The sequence below is a fragment of the Fusarium proliferatum genome (genome assembly GCF_900067095.1).
Source record: "Fusarium proliferatum ET1 genome assembly, contig: FPRO_scaffold005, whole genome shotgun sequence".
NCBI lineage: Eukaryota > Fungi > Ascomycota > Sordariomycetes > Hypocreales > Nectriaceae > Fusarium > Fusarium proliferatum.
Genome location: NW_022194794.1, coordinates 406,214 through 420,872, shown reverse-complemented (window position 1 = coordinate 420,872; position 14,659 = coordinate 406,214). Strand labels below are relative to the sequence as shown.

The 14,659-nt window shown below is 51.2% G+C and overlaps 9 protein-coding genes across 9 annotated transcripts; 7 read left to right on the top strand and 2 right to left on the bottom strand.

The window, feature by feature from the left end:
- Positions 1-305: 305 nt before the first annotated feature.
- FPRO_10374 (uncharacterized protein) lies at positions 306-1,742 on the top strand (the record flags this gene model as incomplete). The annotated part of the gene is made up of 3 exons (XM_031231332.1): positions 306-524; positions 1,541-1,662; positions 1,712-1,742. The coding sequence occupies 3 exons, from the start codon at positions 306-308 to the stop codon at positions 1,740-1,742; spliced, it is 372 nt and encodes a 123-aa protein (XP_031081379.1).
- A 3,059-nt stretch (positions 1,743-4,801) lies between these two features.
- FPRO_10373 (uncharacterized protein) lies at positions 4,802-5,254 on the top strand (the record flags this gene model as incomplete). The annotated part of the gene is made up of 1 exon (XM_031231331.1): positions 4,802-5,254. One exon carries the CDS (start codon positions 4,802-4,804, stop codon positions 5,252-5,254), a length of 453 nt encoding a protein of 150 aa, XP_031081378.1.
- A 1,019-nt stretch (positions 5,255-6,273) lies between these two features.
- Positions 6,274-6,869, top strand: FPRO_10372 (uncharacterized protein; the record flags this gene model as incomplete). The annotated part of the gene is made up of 2 exons (XM_031231330.1): positions 6,274-6,506; positions 6,578-6,869. 2 exons carry the CDS (start codon positions 6,274-6,276, stop codon positions 6,867-6,869), a joined length of 525 nt encoding a protein of 174 aa, XP_031081377.1.
- A 492-nt stretch (positions 6,870-7,361) lies between these two features.
- FPRO_10371 (uncharacterized protein) lies at positions 7,362-7,748 on the top strand (the record flags this gene model as incomplete). The annotated part of the gene is made up of 1 exon (XM_031231329.1): positions 7,362-7,748. The coding sequence occupies one exon, from the start codon at positions 7,362-7,364 to the stop codon at positions 7,746-7,748; it is 387 nt and encodes a 128-aa protein (XP_031081376.1).
- A 361-nt stretch (positions 7,749-8,109) lies between these two features.
- Positions 8,110-9,103, bottom strand: FPRO_10370 (putative TEM1-GTP-binding protein of the RAS superfamily; the record flags this gene model as incomplete). Its single annotated transcript, XM_031231327.1, has 3 exons — positions 8,110-8,208; positions 8,251-8,325; positions 8,399-9,103. The coding sequence occupies 3 exons, from the start codon at positions 9,101-9,103 to the stop codon at positions 8,110-8,112; spliced, it is 879 nt and encodes a 292-aa protein (XP_031081375.1).
- A 1,095-nt stretch (positions 9,104-10,198) lies between these two features.
- Positions 10,199-10,748, top strand: FPRO_10369 (putative GCV3-glycine decarboxylase, subunit H; the record flags this gene model as incomplete). The annotated part of the gene is made up of 2 exons (XM_031231326.1): positions 10,199-10,307; positions 10,351-10,748. The coding sequence occupies 2 exons, from the start codon at positions 10,199-10,201 to the stop codon at positions 10,746-10,748; spliced, it is 507 nt and encodes a 168-aa protein (XP_031081374.1).
- Positions 10,749-10,770: 22 nt separating this feature from the next.
- Positions 10,771-11,775, bottom strand: FPRO_10368 (putative HEM3-porphobilinogen deaminase; the record flags this gene model as incomplete). The annotated part of the gene is made up of 1 exon (XM_031231325.1): positions 10,771-11,775. One exon carries the CDS (start codon positions 11,773-11,775, stop codon positions 10,771-10,773), a length of 1,005 nt encoding a protein of 334 aa, XP_031081373.1.
- A 424-nt stretch (positions 11,776-12,199) lies between these two features.
- Positions 12,200-12,982, top strand: FPRO_10367 (uncharacterized protein; the record flags this gene model as incomplete). Its single annotated transcript, XM_031231324.1, has 2 exons — positions 12,200-12,638; positions 12,681-12,982. 2 exons carry the CDS (start codon positions 12,200-12,202, stop codon positions 12,980-12,982), a joined length of 741 nt encoding a protein of 246 aa, XP_031081372.1.
- Positions 12,983-13,586: 604 nt separating this feature from the next.
- Positions 13,587-14,312, top strand: FPRO_10366 (uncharacterized protein; the record flags this gene model as incomplete). Its single annotated transcript, XM_031231323.1, has 2 exons — positions 13,587-13,661; positions 13,707-14,312. The coding sequence occupies 2 exons, from the start codon at positions 13,587-13,589 to the stop codon at positions 14,310-14,312; spliced, it is 681 nt and encodes a 226-aa protein (XP_031081371.1).
- Positions 14,313-14,659: the final 347 nt, after the last annotated feature.

Below are 14,659 nucleotides of genomic sequence, written 5' to 3'. Positions count from 1 at the left end.
AGCAGCCAGTGAGTACAGTCCACATAAATTTGCAAATCCTGTAGAGTGCTGATGCGCATGATAAGAGCGATCGTCAAGAATCGGCTCCTCGACCTCTAGCCGCCTCAGGTTCTGACTCCATTTAGAATGTTCGCAGATCAAGGCAATGCCCCTGACTGTGTCTCACCCAGTTAGGCGCCTGTGCAGGACAGTAGCTCGTTACGAAGCTGCTCAAGCTTTCCTTCATGGTTCAACAGCAAGTGGAAGGCGACTCGTGTTTATGAACGGTGGGACCCCGAGTCCGAACACTCTGTATCAGAGCCATCATGGACTACGAAACAGATGGAGACTACTACACTGAAGAAGTCGAAAAAAAGGCATACGTTTGTTGCTTCGAGTCTGCAATCCTGACGATGCCAACACCTCCAAGTCACATGGGCTGCGACGACGGCAAGGAGTCCATTACAGGATCATTCAGCATTACTCAGATGAATGATTTTCCCCATGCTGCTATCTCTCACCCCAGGATGTCATCTTTCGTCTTTGTGAGTTCCTCAACCCAAAAGCTGGAGGGTTCTGAGGTGACTAGATTAGAGGCCTGATGGGAGGAGGTTCTCCTCACCCATCGCCTCCCCAAATCCCGACCTTGCGATTGAACCTCAACCGTTGAGCCAGACCACGGAAACCTGTTCATTCTGCAGGAGATACGGACGGCAAGTCAGCGATATATGGTGGTTGGGATTGGCTACGAGTCTGCCTGCCCATTCAGCAATAGCCGACGACCCTTTCTCACGTCGTTTAGTCGCCTTTGAACTCCTCTCATATTCCGCGCCAAGGCCATCGATCTCCTTGCTGGTCATTGTTCGAGCCCATTGCCCATCCGGCCCTGAATCATCTGCACCTCTACCACCTTTGTAAGTGAGAAGACGTTCAACTTGCGCCGCTGCTTATCTGTGTCGACATCAGCTAGCTTGCCCAAGCCAACCACTTCAGTTCAGCCCAAGATATCAGATCTGACCTTCCAGTCTGCGCAGTTGAGGTTCGAACGTTGTTAATAATACCCAGGACGATCCAGATGAGGCGTCCATTCAACAGGATATTGTCAATTGGCACAAATATCCAGATTCCAACCACTTCCCCGTTCGTTCTTGATACTCGAATGCCCGTTCCAAATGTGCAAGTCCAGTGGCAAGCGGATGGAGAAGACTGATGACTTGCCAAAACAAACCTGGCGACCGATCAAGCTGAAGACTCTGCCTCTAGTTCGAGATATTTACCTCGAACCCCCCCTGCTCTCTTGATACTGGTGAGTCCTTGGTCACTCTGATCTTTTCATCAGTCTCGACTGTCGGATCAGCTCGCTTTTGAAGACACATGCCACTCAATTTCGAGGCTTTCTAGCCGAGCGGGCTGCGTGAACCCAACGTGATGATAGTGTCAGATAAAGGTGGCAGATCCTAATTCGAACAGCCTGCACAAACTCCCTTCGACGCGGCAATTGTCAACGAATGCATCAAGGTTGTCTTGCACTACAAGTGCAGTGGCTCAGACATGAGATAAGGCCGCTGCATTCTTGTATACTCAGCAAGGCTCCCATGCCATTGATTTTGACGACTCCGAGACCACCGACTGGCCAGATCAGGCAAAGGTGCAGTCTTCGATCTCTGGAGCGTTCGACTATCGGTAAATCACCAAACGACGGAAACATGTGGGACTCTGACTGTTTATACAGTTACGCTGGCGTCAAGTACAGGTCAAGCTGAATAGCTTCGCGTCTCGATACCAAGCTCAGTCTTCCCACCTGCGTATTGGGTTGTCAGCTCCTCCAGCGTTCATGGGATATCCCACCGAGTCCACGCTGTCCGGGTCAAACTACGATGTCTTCCACACTCTACGACGTTCTGGTTGCCGCTGCAAGTCATCCGGTATAACTGAAGAACGCCGATTGAGTACCGAGATACGATGTCAGTAAGCCAAGGTCGAGCTGCCACCTTGGCTTTTCAGTCCGCGCTGATGGGATCGCGTCAACTGTCTCCAGGCGTTGCCAGATGCCGACAACCAGTACGCGCTCGTTGCGGTTCTAGTACGACAGACACAACACAAGTCGAGCCATGTCTTCAGGTGCTAGTTTTACCATCATTCATGACGCTGACGGATACTCCCAAATATTATCGCGCGAGCTGCCTCATGCCACGTAAAGTACTCGGGGACTCACATTTGATGCACCGAACAAAGATCACTCATCCACCATTCGGCGCTGGCCATCGTAGTGAGGACGTCGGAACTCCTATTCGCACATGTTTCTCGTAGGCGACTTCACCTTACTGGTCGAAAGTACTGGTTGGATAGTAGGTACAACATTGACACAAGAACGACACGGTCTTCGAGACGGCACAGATTTGGACGGCAACACTTTCCGCCCGCCCCAATTTCCGATGCATTGCGCGTTCAGACACAATGTCGGCATGCATTGCTTCCAATTTGATGTTTCAAACATAAACTTCAGCGAATGCGCATATCGCGCTGATCAGGCGAGTTTATGCGCCGACATTTACAGGACTTGTTCTTTGACTGGACCAAACACAAAGGGATGATTCGTTCTACGTCGACACACCGAAGTGACTGGCCTCAATCGACAATTAATTGAAGCCGTCAGTATCCCGGCACTTACGACTACCTTGAGACAAAATGCACTCGATTGACATCAACTTGCATGATTCTCTCGTTGTGGCACTGATCTCAAATTAGACCAATATTTGTGGGCATTAAACACCCTGACAGGGATTTGAGTCCCCCACTCAGGAGAGACTTGATTGTCACCACTTATTCGTATCAAGCGCAAACCCGAATACAGTGGTTCAATCAACTGCCGTCTGCCACCAAGTGTCACCGTCATCGGCTGAACCGACTGTATCACCATCAAACCTCAAAAGTGGCAATAGGAACAATAGAAATTCCAATCCAAGTCCGTTTTTGGTAAGGAAAAGCGGCTGCATCAGTGGCAGCAACACAATGACAGCGCCACTGGGCACCCGCTGAACTCAAGTCTAGAATTCTTCTTATCCATTCCTTGGCAATGGAAGCTAATGCAGGGACCCCAGCAAATGCAGAGACCAGGTTCTGGACTTTAACTGAAGAACTCCTCACTTGCATTGAGGGGAACTTGCATTGGGATATTTCGCATCTGGTACGTAAATCTGAAGACTGTCTGCTGTGATATCGGATCTATTATACGCGGAGATTGGGATGAATTGCGACCAGTTACCGAATCCTTATACGCGGGTTCCTTGCTAGACACGGACACGATTCCGAGTGCGATAAGAATACACGGAAAACACAAGTGGATGCTGTGCCGTGATTGAAACACAACCAACGCACAACCATGAAATCGCTTCGATCGTGGCGATATACACATTTGGTGGAAATCTTCTTATTCAGGGCGCTTCTATTAAGACCCTTCTCATGACGCTTCTTTTTCAGGACAGGAATTTTGTGGCTTTACTCCCGCGGTTGAAGCCAAACCTTGTGCCTGTTCCTGGCTGACTTATGATGAAGGTGATCTTGTCATGTGTGAAGTCATGCCAGAATTTGGTCAGTTGGAGCGTGACATGGACGATAGTTAGACACAGATCACGGCATCTCGGCTGCCAAGAAGAAGAATCTTTCTTGGCTTTGCGGAGAGCTCATGGCACAGGTTGAATGAAGCTACAGTGCATTGGCGAGTCAGTGCCAAGAGCCGGCGATTAACCCATGTTGGTGGCGCCGGCGAGAATTAGCATCAGGACGGGTAAATCACTAGATAAACTTGAGCCATTTTCGAAGGGATGGAGGTGTTATTCGTGGGAATCGATCTAGAGACATGCAGCCGTGCCACATGGGATCTGATCTAGGCCATGGCCACGAAGCCAGTTGACCTGACCTTTTGAGTGCTTGTTATCTGCGGGGGAACTCGGCTTCTGCCACGCCCACGTACACAAGGTAGGCAGTGCATTTTGTGATGTCTTTTGTGGATGTTTTGTGAACAGCCGCGTGTTATGCAGGCGGACAAAACCTTGATTGGTGATGCCATGTTTCGATTGAATGGTGATGGTCCTGGAGCAATCTAGAGCGTAGCAATGGCCTAGCCGGGGACCCCCGCAGGGACCTAGCTCGTTTAGCTGGGAGCTCCCACCAGGCCCAAAGGCGGCAAGCCGGCTGTTAGCGCACCCGGTTCGGGCCCAAGCGCTGAAATGTGCAGGGGGCTTGGTTCATTTTGGATTAGTTAGGGGTTCCCTCTGTCAGGTCTCTGTCTGCTGTGCTCCTGTTCTCCTCTTCTACGTCTTTTGTAGAAGTCAGTCGAGCGAGAGTTTGTTCCATCAGTGGCGTTGCATTGCGTTGCGTGTGTTGAGAAAGAACTCATATACAAGGTTCCTTCTCTTTGCCCCATCGCTTACTCTCCCTTGCTTCGACCGTCTTGTTCTATATCATCGCAATCTCGTCTCTTTGGGAGATCCTCTTTGATTCTCTTCTATTTTCTTGGCTTTATTACTCGACCCATCGACCAATTCTAGCGTCCCATCACCGAACGGACTTGATCGACATCCATGTTCTGAAGAACTGCCTGAACTCCTTACCGATTGAGGTTGTCTCTTGCATCTACATTCATTCGACATTCTACATTACCCAACTGCGCAGAGATCCAACCTCGGTTTCACTCAAGTATGTACCAGCCGTTGGTGTCACTGTCACACCAGCCATAGCCACGCGTCACTAACCGCGATAGCTTTTATTCATCCGATCCTTCAACTTGAATCAATCCAACATTGACAACTCGATCTTCATCATGCCTTCAAACTACGAAAAACTCTCCCGCCCAAGCGGCGAGACGAACCTCACAATCCCCGAGAAAGCTGCCACAAATGCGACCGTAACCGAAACCCCTCGCATCAGTACAACATCTACACCCCAAACAGACAAGCTCAACCCTTTCGACACCGACATCGAAGCCATGGTCACAACACGAACATCAGATTCATGCATGCACAAGACATCGAGCACCCCCCTCGCCAGAAAGACCGACTGCCAAGTTTGGCCTGGAAAAGATCACTGGAAGCAACAGGCCAAGGCCGCAAAGGCAAAGAACCGCTGCACCTGCATGGCCAAGCTCAGCCAACGCAATCGGTGGATCGTCAAGGGGTTGATCATCTTTCTCGTCGTGGGCATTGCTGTCGGTGTTGGGTTTGGTGTCAGCAAGCCCCTCAATGCTCCCATATGGGGAGACAAGGACGACAAGTAAACTGCATTCGACTTTGCCCTGGATTGAGAGACAAGGACGATGGCAATCGACTTGCTCGCAGGGATTTGTTTCAGGACTTTGTTATCGCTAGCGCGCTGATTTCCTTTCATGAACGGCGTTGTGGTGTCATTTGAGTTGGCATTTCTTAGGAGTGATGGATTACAGAACATGGGTTATTTATTGGGGGTAGAGCAAGACCAAACTAGAGTCTAGGAATAAAGTCTCGACGGTGCATTACAAACTGAGGTTATCCACACTTGATCTAGCATGCTCATCATTCTCCATGAGGCCCAATTCTCCGGCAGTCGTAAAGGCACGCCAATCCCTGCACACCAGATCTTCAGGAACAGTAGATGCGGCCCGTTGGTCAGTGGGGAACGGAAAGATGCAGATTCGTGAGAAATCACTCTTGATTTGGAAATGGCTGCAAGGAAATAGCCAGTCGAGGCTGGAGATGCTGATGGAGGGGATCCACAGGTACCCGAAGCATCCGATGGGGAATGACCAAAAGATATAACCAACCACCGCCACCATTTTCGAGTGCCTGTCTACCTGAGGTAATACGCATATTTGTTGGAGTCTCTCAACTCTTGTCTTTCTGCATCTCGTGGAGGATCTCGTTGTTGCCTCATTGCTCTACAGACTGATACCATCAAGGCCAGAACAATGAGTACGATAAGAACAAGGCAGTTCAAGGTGTACATGTTGAAGGTTGTTTGTGTCTTTAGTTGATGGACCGGGAGGAGTATTAATAGCTACAAGTGTTTGTTATTCTCTGTTCAATCGAACAGTCACTCTTTGCCATCACTGCTTTGCCGTCACTGCTTTGCTTTGTACTGTAGTGTTGATGCCTGTTCACAATGTCAAAGGATGCTGTAAACGAACATTCACTGTTCAAACACAGTTACCACAAAGCAGTGAATCATTCACACACACACATGATGTATCATAAAAGCCTCTGATCACCTTCATCTCAACACCGTCACATCACACATCACATTAAGACATCCTCACTCAAGATGACCAGCTCTTACCTCCCAGCTTCCTTGACAGGAATCCTCTCCTGGCCCGTCCGCCGAGAGAATGCCCCTGAGTCCAAGAGCGACCGGATCCTCACCATGGGTATTGGCGGCGGCATCATTCTTCTCTTTATCGTACCGCCTACCTGGTATTTCATCGCCAGGACCATTCGGCTTCGAAGGGCTAGGCTTAAGGGTAAAGATGTTGAGCAGGGCGTGCAGACTCAGAGACAGTGAACAGGACATAGTTCGGCAACGGTTCACACCAGGAACTAATGAACACTGAACGACAGTCATGGAACAGCATATTCACAACAGTATATAACTACTCACATCTCCCATCACTTACCCTCATCATTCATCAGCACACCATCACAATGGCCAACTCACTCTCAGTTTCCCTCTCCCTCATCCGCCGCAAGGAGGGCGAAGAACTTCCCGAGGACACAATCACCTACATCATTCTTGGCATCTGCTTTGGCGGTGGTCTATGTATCATGCTCATCTGGTGCATTGTGCTATATTGTCGGAAGAGAAGAGTCAATGATATCGAGCAAGGCCATGAACTGTCGACTGTTGAGGCTGCTCCTCGCTGATGGTGAGTAGTAAACGCAGGCCGTTTGGCTTTGGGATGTAGATAAAAAATAGATTTGTTCACCAAACCTTTGAATCGTGAAATCATATAAAACTGTCTGCAAACTTTCGTGATGAATCATTGTTAAAGCCTTCACATAAACTCAAAGAGCCACATCCAAATGTATCTGAAGACATGCTCCAAGACCGCGGTATCATAGGAGAGTACACAAGTGAACGGAACAGCACCAGCAGGCCACAGTCTACCAAGACCTCAGATGCCATGGACAACATTAATGTCCCTGTCTGCTGCTCAAGTACTTCCCCCACCAGCATTTCCAGGCCATCAGGTCACATCATAGAACACTCCTTTGTTCCTTGGTCAAGCAAGTCAATAAAGCTACTCACATACACACTTTTAATATGAGCCATTCCCCAAAGTTTGAGGTGTATGTTTCTCACTCTAATATGGAACGCACTGAATCACAGCCCGTATAAAATGAGCCCTCGGCACCATGGAACCATCACTAGAGATACACACGATACTCCTACCACTCCTCAGTATCATCTCCTTCAACCTTGCCCTCTGCATCATCATGTGCTACTTCATCCGCCGCAGACGTGTTCCCGACGAAGAAGCAACCGAGCTCATAGAGACCAAGCCAAATCTCGAGCGAGGCATCCTCGTCGAAATCATCTCCATGTACCGTGACGGCACCGAAATATACACAAGGGACAAAGCACCCGCCAGTCAACGTCTGTACTACCATCCTTCACTCAAAGACCCCGAGCAGGCTCACATGTACCTCCACGACGTCCCAATACCCCCCAAACGATCAATAGACGATCTACGAAGAGAACTAGCCGCAGGAATACATTGGCTATACCGATCTCACACCTAAACAATACTCAACGCACATGGTCACATTCACAAATCCCACTACCTCAGACATCATTCATCTACATCTAGCATCCACCAATACGATTAACAGTCGATTGTATCTCTCAAATACTTCAATAGCCCGCCGTGACCACCGACCGGTAAAGCTGGCCACATTAATGCGGTCCTGCGCCAATACCCATGTTTATCTATCCCAGAGGTAAATCCTGACCCCTTCCGTAATTTGCCCTAGTAATCTCAAGTTTGAAGAAAAGGAGACGATCCAGTTGTGTTGTATGCAATGACAAAGGAAATGGTTGCTAGCGACTCCCGTCGCTTGTCGTTATGTTGTCAGTTTCAACATTTACTCGTTATTCGCTCGACTACACCGACTGGTACAAAAGGAGCGGCTCGCCCACGTTTTCGATTTCGGGGATCGTGCATTTCAGGTCGAACGCTTTGGACAGCACAATTTTGAAGATCTATCCAGTCAGCAGAGTACTCTTAAGTCAGGGGATCACTACCTTTTGCACGTTGATGCTGTGACTCGTACTCGAGAAGATTAATGCTGCTCTCATGGCTTTCGCAAACCGTCTCGCCTGTTGCTGTCAGTAAGGTTGGGGTTCCCTCCGGGGGCTCCTAGCGGAGGGCTCTTCCTCGCTGCGCTCGTACCTGATTTGAGATTTCTTCTTGGTCTTGGGGAGGAAAGTTGACAAAGTGGTCGTACTTGGTGCCGACGAGAATTGGAATGGCCGTCTTGTTGAACCCGCGCCCCTGGCGATACCACTCTTTGATGCTATTCAATGTACTCTTGCGGGTGAGATCAAACATGAAGAGAATGGCGACTGCGTCGTTGCACACAAGAGGCAGCATGTTGACAAACTCGCGTTGGCCACCGAGATCCCAGATCGAAAAGGTGATTTCCGTGTTGCGGATGGAGATTGTCTTTTCCATGAAATTGACACCCAGCGTTTGGATATAATCCTCATCCCAGCTCCCCTCCACGTACTTGACCATCAACGAGGTCTTGCCGATCTGCGCATCGCCAACCATGCCGACCTTGATGACAACATGGTTTCGACCGTTGGACGACGGCTCACCGGAACTCTGTCGATAGTCGTTGTAGGCTTGGTGTGCGGGGTTGGACAAGCCACTAGCTGGGCGGGAAATTGGCGGTGCGGTTTGAACGGGGGGAGTGTATCTGGTCGAAGGGTCTTCTTGTCGTGGACTTTGAGCTAGCCCTTGATCGAGGGATGTGCTTTGCTGATGATGGAAGCCATTCGGGTGGGGAGATTCTTCGATACCTCCGAGGGTCTCGTCTTGGCCTGGTGGTGGCAGTGGGACTTCATGGGGAGGTGAACTCATGATGTGTTCCATGGCTGCAGGTTCGGCCGGAGCCGAGGGATTCGTATAGTCGTCCAGCGTGAAGGTGTGACGGTATCGAGGTCAACGGAGTCGAAAGGGTGAGTGATACAATCGAGTCGGACGATGCGAGCAAACAAAGAAATCGGTAGAGAACGTGGTCGGAGAGAGTGACAGAAGAGATCAGCTTGTCAGAGCATCAAGCTAGACAAGTGATGATATCGTGATGCGCGGAGAGGTCAAGACAAGGCAGCTGAGGTGGCGGAGTCGAAAAGCCACCAGAGTGAAACCGTGAGACAGGCCGTTCAGCAATGAGACCTCGGCGGTGGATATCAATCGTGTTGACACTTGTTTTTCTTCCAAACTGAAACCGGGCGATGCGTTTTGTTGGAGCAGACAGTTTGCGCTGACGTTTGGAGAGGATGATGATGGTGGGAGCCTCTTGTTTAGGCCAGAAGCGGGACGGAATTTCAAGGCACCGGTGGTACAAGGCTAAAGTGGAGGGACATTCACCAGCACAACAGGGGATGTAGTATTTGAGATGAAATGTTCTGAAAATAGTTCATCTGTCTTAATTTCGAGATAGACTTTGCTAGGCCCTGCTAATGCGTGAAATGTTGTGATGATGATGGTGGTGTTTTAGCGTAGCGCAGCGCGTCAACGCGTTTGCGGAGGTAATTGGTTGGGATTTGGTGTATGGCTAGCTGAGATTGCGCAATAACTGCGTTTGAGTTGACTCCAGCTGAATAGAATCGTCAATATTTGTAATGATCCCTACTTGATGTAAATAGCAACTGTTATTGTAGGTATGTATATGGTAGCATTTAGTATGCAGGACAGCTGGCACTAAACACCAAATAAACAATGTTCCAAGTTGAACCCCACGTTGATATCTCCGATTGGACTAATGTTTCCATGTCTTGTTTAACGGCCAAGTCTTCCTTGACTCAATCACATTCCAAGGCACAGAAGAATTGGTGTTGAATTGCTGTAGACTGTAATTGCAGACTTCATGATGCTGACTAAGTCGGCTTCCCTCCGATCCACTCGGCCCATCTCCGCATGATGCCGACAAAGCTTGACCCTGATATCACCATCCGCATCATCACAATGGCCTCAATTCCTCGGTCCCTACGCGCTGCAGCCCCTCTGGCTAGGGGGATTGTGCCCTGCGCTGCCATCCGCACGCCAATCCGAGCATTCTCCTCCACCAAACTGAGTACGTGCCCTGGATCGCTACAATGACGACACTAACGAGAAAGGCCTTGCTCGAAGATACACCAAAGACCACGAGTGGATTGATCTGTCCGCCGACAAGAAGCACGGCTTCGTTGGAATTTCTGAGTACGCCGCCGAACAGCTCGGAGATGTAGTCTACGTCGAACTCCCCGAGACCGGAACATGGGTCGAGCAAGGAGATGCTGTCGGAGCCGTCGAGTCTGTCAAGTCTGCCAGCGACATCAACGCTCCTGTGCGTCTACGGGTCCTACAAGTCAACGACAACCTCGAGGAGAAGCCCTCGACCATCAACAAGGTCCCCGAGGACGACAGCGCTGGTGGCGGCTGGATCGCAAAGGTCGAGGTGGATGAGGAGGGTGCGAAGCAATTTGAGAAACTATTGGATGCCGAGGCCTACAAGACTTTTGCTGGAGCTGAATAGAATACAAGGGTATTGTCCGACGCTACTTGACCGTCTCCGGAACTTGTCGGAGCCTAGTGATCTCATCAAGAATACTACCGCCTCCCCGTTCAACCAGAGCATTCGCAAGCTTCCTCCCAAACTTGTCTGCCTCTTCGTGTGTCTTGACAGCTTCTGTTATGTCAGAGTCGACGCCGTGGTCACCCCGAAGGTTGACCACTGTAGCCTTCATATGTAACTTGTCGTCAACCCATTTGGTCTCAACGCCAATGGGAACACTGCAGCCGCCTTCAAGTGCCCGCATGAGTGCTCGCTCGGCCTCACACGCGAGAGCAGTCTGTTCGTTCTCGATCGTCTTGAGCAACCGGATCACCTCCTCGTCATCCGCTCGGCACTCGACTCCCAGCGCTCCCTGACCGACAGCATGAAGAATACCGCCATTGTCAGACTCTAGAAACTGTGTAATGTGGTCTCCGAGATCCATCCGCTGGAGACCTGCCGCGGCGAGGATGATGCCGGTCAGGTCAGGGTCCTCCTCGAGCTTGCGTAGACGGGTCTGGATGTTTCCTCGGTGATCCTTGAACTTGAGCGTCGGGTAACGTCGAATCAACTGAGCAATTCGCCGAACGCTGCTGGTGCCGATGATGCTCCCGTCCGGCAGATCGGCCAGAGTCTTCCAGCCGTGCTTGTCCTGCAATTCCTTCTTGATCACGAGTGTATCTCTCGGGTCCTCGCGGGACGTGACACATCCGAGAACGCAACCCTCGGGGAGAACCGTCGGCATGTCTTTGAGCGAATGAACGACAATGTCGAGCTCCTTGTTGACGAGCCTCTCCTCGAGCTGAGACGTCCAGAGGCCCTTTCCGCCGAAATTGTAGAGCGCTGTGTTTTGGTCGCGATCGCCAGTCGTTGTCATGCTGTGGATGTTGAATTCATGATCGGGAAAGTTCTTCTTGAGCGCATCGACGACGATCTGGGTCTGGGCGAGAGCAAGAGGCGACTTTCGCGTGCCGACGTTTACGACGCGGTTTCTCTGGGATTCGGCCATGATTGCTGATTGACGAGTGTAGGATGACACTCGTACCATGGAGGGGCAGGCTGTTTTCCTACGATGGTGGGGCAGTACAGTGCGGGGTATAACACTGTAGCAGTGGATAACTTCATGATGTAAATGTGGGTGTTGATCGTGATCTCGACCCGAATATGACGAGTTGTGATAAGCGCAAGTACATGAATAACCTTACTAACATGTAGGACATGGGCCATGAGCAGCGGGAATTGTCGTCTTGAGTAACGTTTTTATTTACGTAGTAATGGATACTGGGAGACGAGAGGCAGACAGCGACACAGAAGAACAGACGAGGAGACAATGAAGAATGAATAAGAGTAGGACAAGATGGCTGTATAGGAACCGTGACTATATAAGAAGAGGCAACAGGCAGTCCACATCATCACCATCAACACTCGTTAATATGAAGTTTCAACTTACTATCCTTACTCTGGCCGTCCTGGCCTTTGCAAAGCCTCAGGCTCCTCCTGATCCAGCTCCAGCTCCCCCTGATCCCGCCCCAGCTCCTCCTGACCCTGCTCCAAGCCCGCCTTCAACCTCTGAGCCACCTGCTCCTCCTCCTGACCCCCCAGCTCCGGCACCTCCAGCACCTCCTCCCGTCCCTCCTCCGGCTGATCCCCCGGCTGATCCTCCCGCCGAACCGTCTCAACCTCCTCCTCCATCTCCGCCACCACCTCCGTCCGGACCAGCTCCTGTTCCTCCCCCAGCTACTCCGGCCCCGGCCCCTCCTCCGGACCCAAGTCCCCCTCCGCCTCCGAGTTCAACCGCTGAGCCTCCTCCTCCCGAGGGACCGATCTGCGAATGCGGCTACACTTACTGCTCCTCAGTCCTCAAGACCATGGGTAAGTCCATCGCCCCCCCAATGATCAATACTAACAACCCAGATAATCCGTGGAATGAGGATCAACTCTCGCAGGCATACTGCAGCACGCCCAATGTGAAATGCGACGGCGAATCACCAGCCAGCAGCATAGACAATGCCCTGTTCATCTGCCTCTGCGACCAGCCTAGCCAGAAAGTCGGAAACCATCTCGAGTTTCTCTGCGGCTGCGATAAGTGTCTCGTCGTCAAGCCCGACTACAGAGGAAGATGCAAGACGCCCCCGTTAGCTGGATCCAAGGGCGGCAAGGGTGATGGGAAGGGCAACAAGGTCAGAGGAACCAATCCCCTCGGCTTCTGGATGTAGGTAATCGTGGAGGAAGTCACTCATTTGGTGTTTTTGTTAGATCCAAATTGACCCATGCTATCTTTCCATGTCAATGTGTCGAGCGCAGCGAGGAAGAGCCCTCCGCTAGGAGCCCCCGGAGGGACCTCACATGTTTCAGTTCCTCCAGTGAAACACATTTCTCCAAGTAACCGCATGATTCAAATACTGGCTTACACATCAAGTGGACCGCTCTCTCTTCCATGAGCGTCCATCAGCGGTGCATGCAAATCTCAATCGGCCGCTCCGGGTACGTGACCCCGGCCCGCCCCACACAAAAGCCGGCGCTACACGGGCCAAGTGCCGAGAATGGACGGCTAGGCCCGTTAGTCTGACGTCAGTCGCAGCAAGAGCCGGACGGAAGAGTTTGTCAAGTGCTCGAAACGGTAGAGAATTGGCCCGACTGCAAGGGTCCCAGCGTGGAGAAGTGAGGCGTCTGCATGTGGTATAAAGGTGAGTGCGTCATCCATTAGAGTTTGTCTCATCATAGCATCATCTCATAACTCATCTCATATAACCACAAACTCATACCCTCTCTCAACATACCCATCACAACACACATTCACAGATACCCAATTCATCCACAATGGCTCCCAAGGTCCTCGTCGTTCTCACCAGCCAGTCCAAGATGAACAATGGACACCCGACCGGCTGGTACCTGGTAAGCCACTCACTCACTCACCAAACCCCAAACTGACCACCGCAGCCTGAGTTCGCCCACCCCTACTATGACCTCGTCAACAACGGCGTCGAGATCACCGTCGCCTCACCCGCCGGCGGCGAAGCTCCCCTGGACCAGGCCTCCGTCGAGATGTTCAAGAGCGACGAGGAGTCCGTAAAGTTCCTCAACGAGAAGAAGCAGCTCTGGGAGCAGACCACCCCCCTCAAGGAGTTCCTCGGCAAGGCCTCCGAGTTCGACGCCATCTTCTACCCCGGCGGCCATGGCCCTATGTTCGACCTCGTCAACGACGAGACCTCCATCAAGCTCATCGAGGAGTTCTACAAGGCCGGCAAGCCCGTCGCCGCAGTCTGCCACGGCCCCATCGTCTTTGTCAACGTCACTGTCGACGGTAAGCCTCTCCTCGAGGGCCGCGAGGCTACCGGTTTCAGCAACTCCGAGGAGGAGGCCGTCAAACTGACCAGCGCCATGCCCGTTCTCCTCGAGGACGAGATCAAGCGTGTTGGCGGCAAGTACGTCAAGGCCGACGACTGGGCCGAGAAGCTGGCTGTCGATGGACAGGTCATCACCGGACAGAACCCTGCGTCTGCCCACGCTGTTGGAAAGGCCATCCTCAAGGCCATTGGCGCTTAAATAGTTCATGATACCACGTTGATTAATGAGATAATGTTCAAAATTGACAAACTGTACTTTGTTGTTCCCTCCGGGGGCTCCTAGCGGAGGGCTCTTCCTCGCTGCGCTCGCGTGAAATGATCATATATTGAAGGTGATGGGGCTGAGATTTATATGTTGTTGATACTGTACTGAGGCAAGGGAATGGGACTGCCATTAACCTTGAGCGACAAAATACTTGGCTACATCTAGTCTAAGCCTAGACGATTGTTTGATGAGTTTAGGTTAGCATCCTCTTCTTGAACTCGGTGGGTTGCACTCGTCTCACGAAGAGCCACATTCACGCGTCATCTCTTCGTATGATTCTC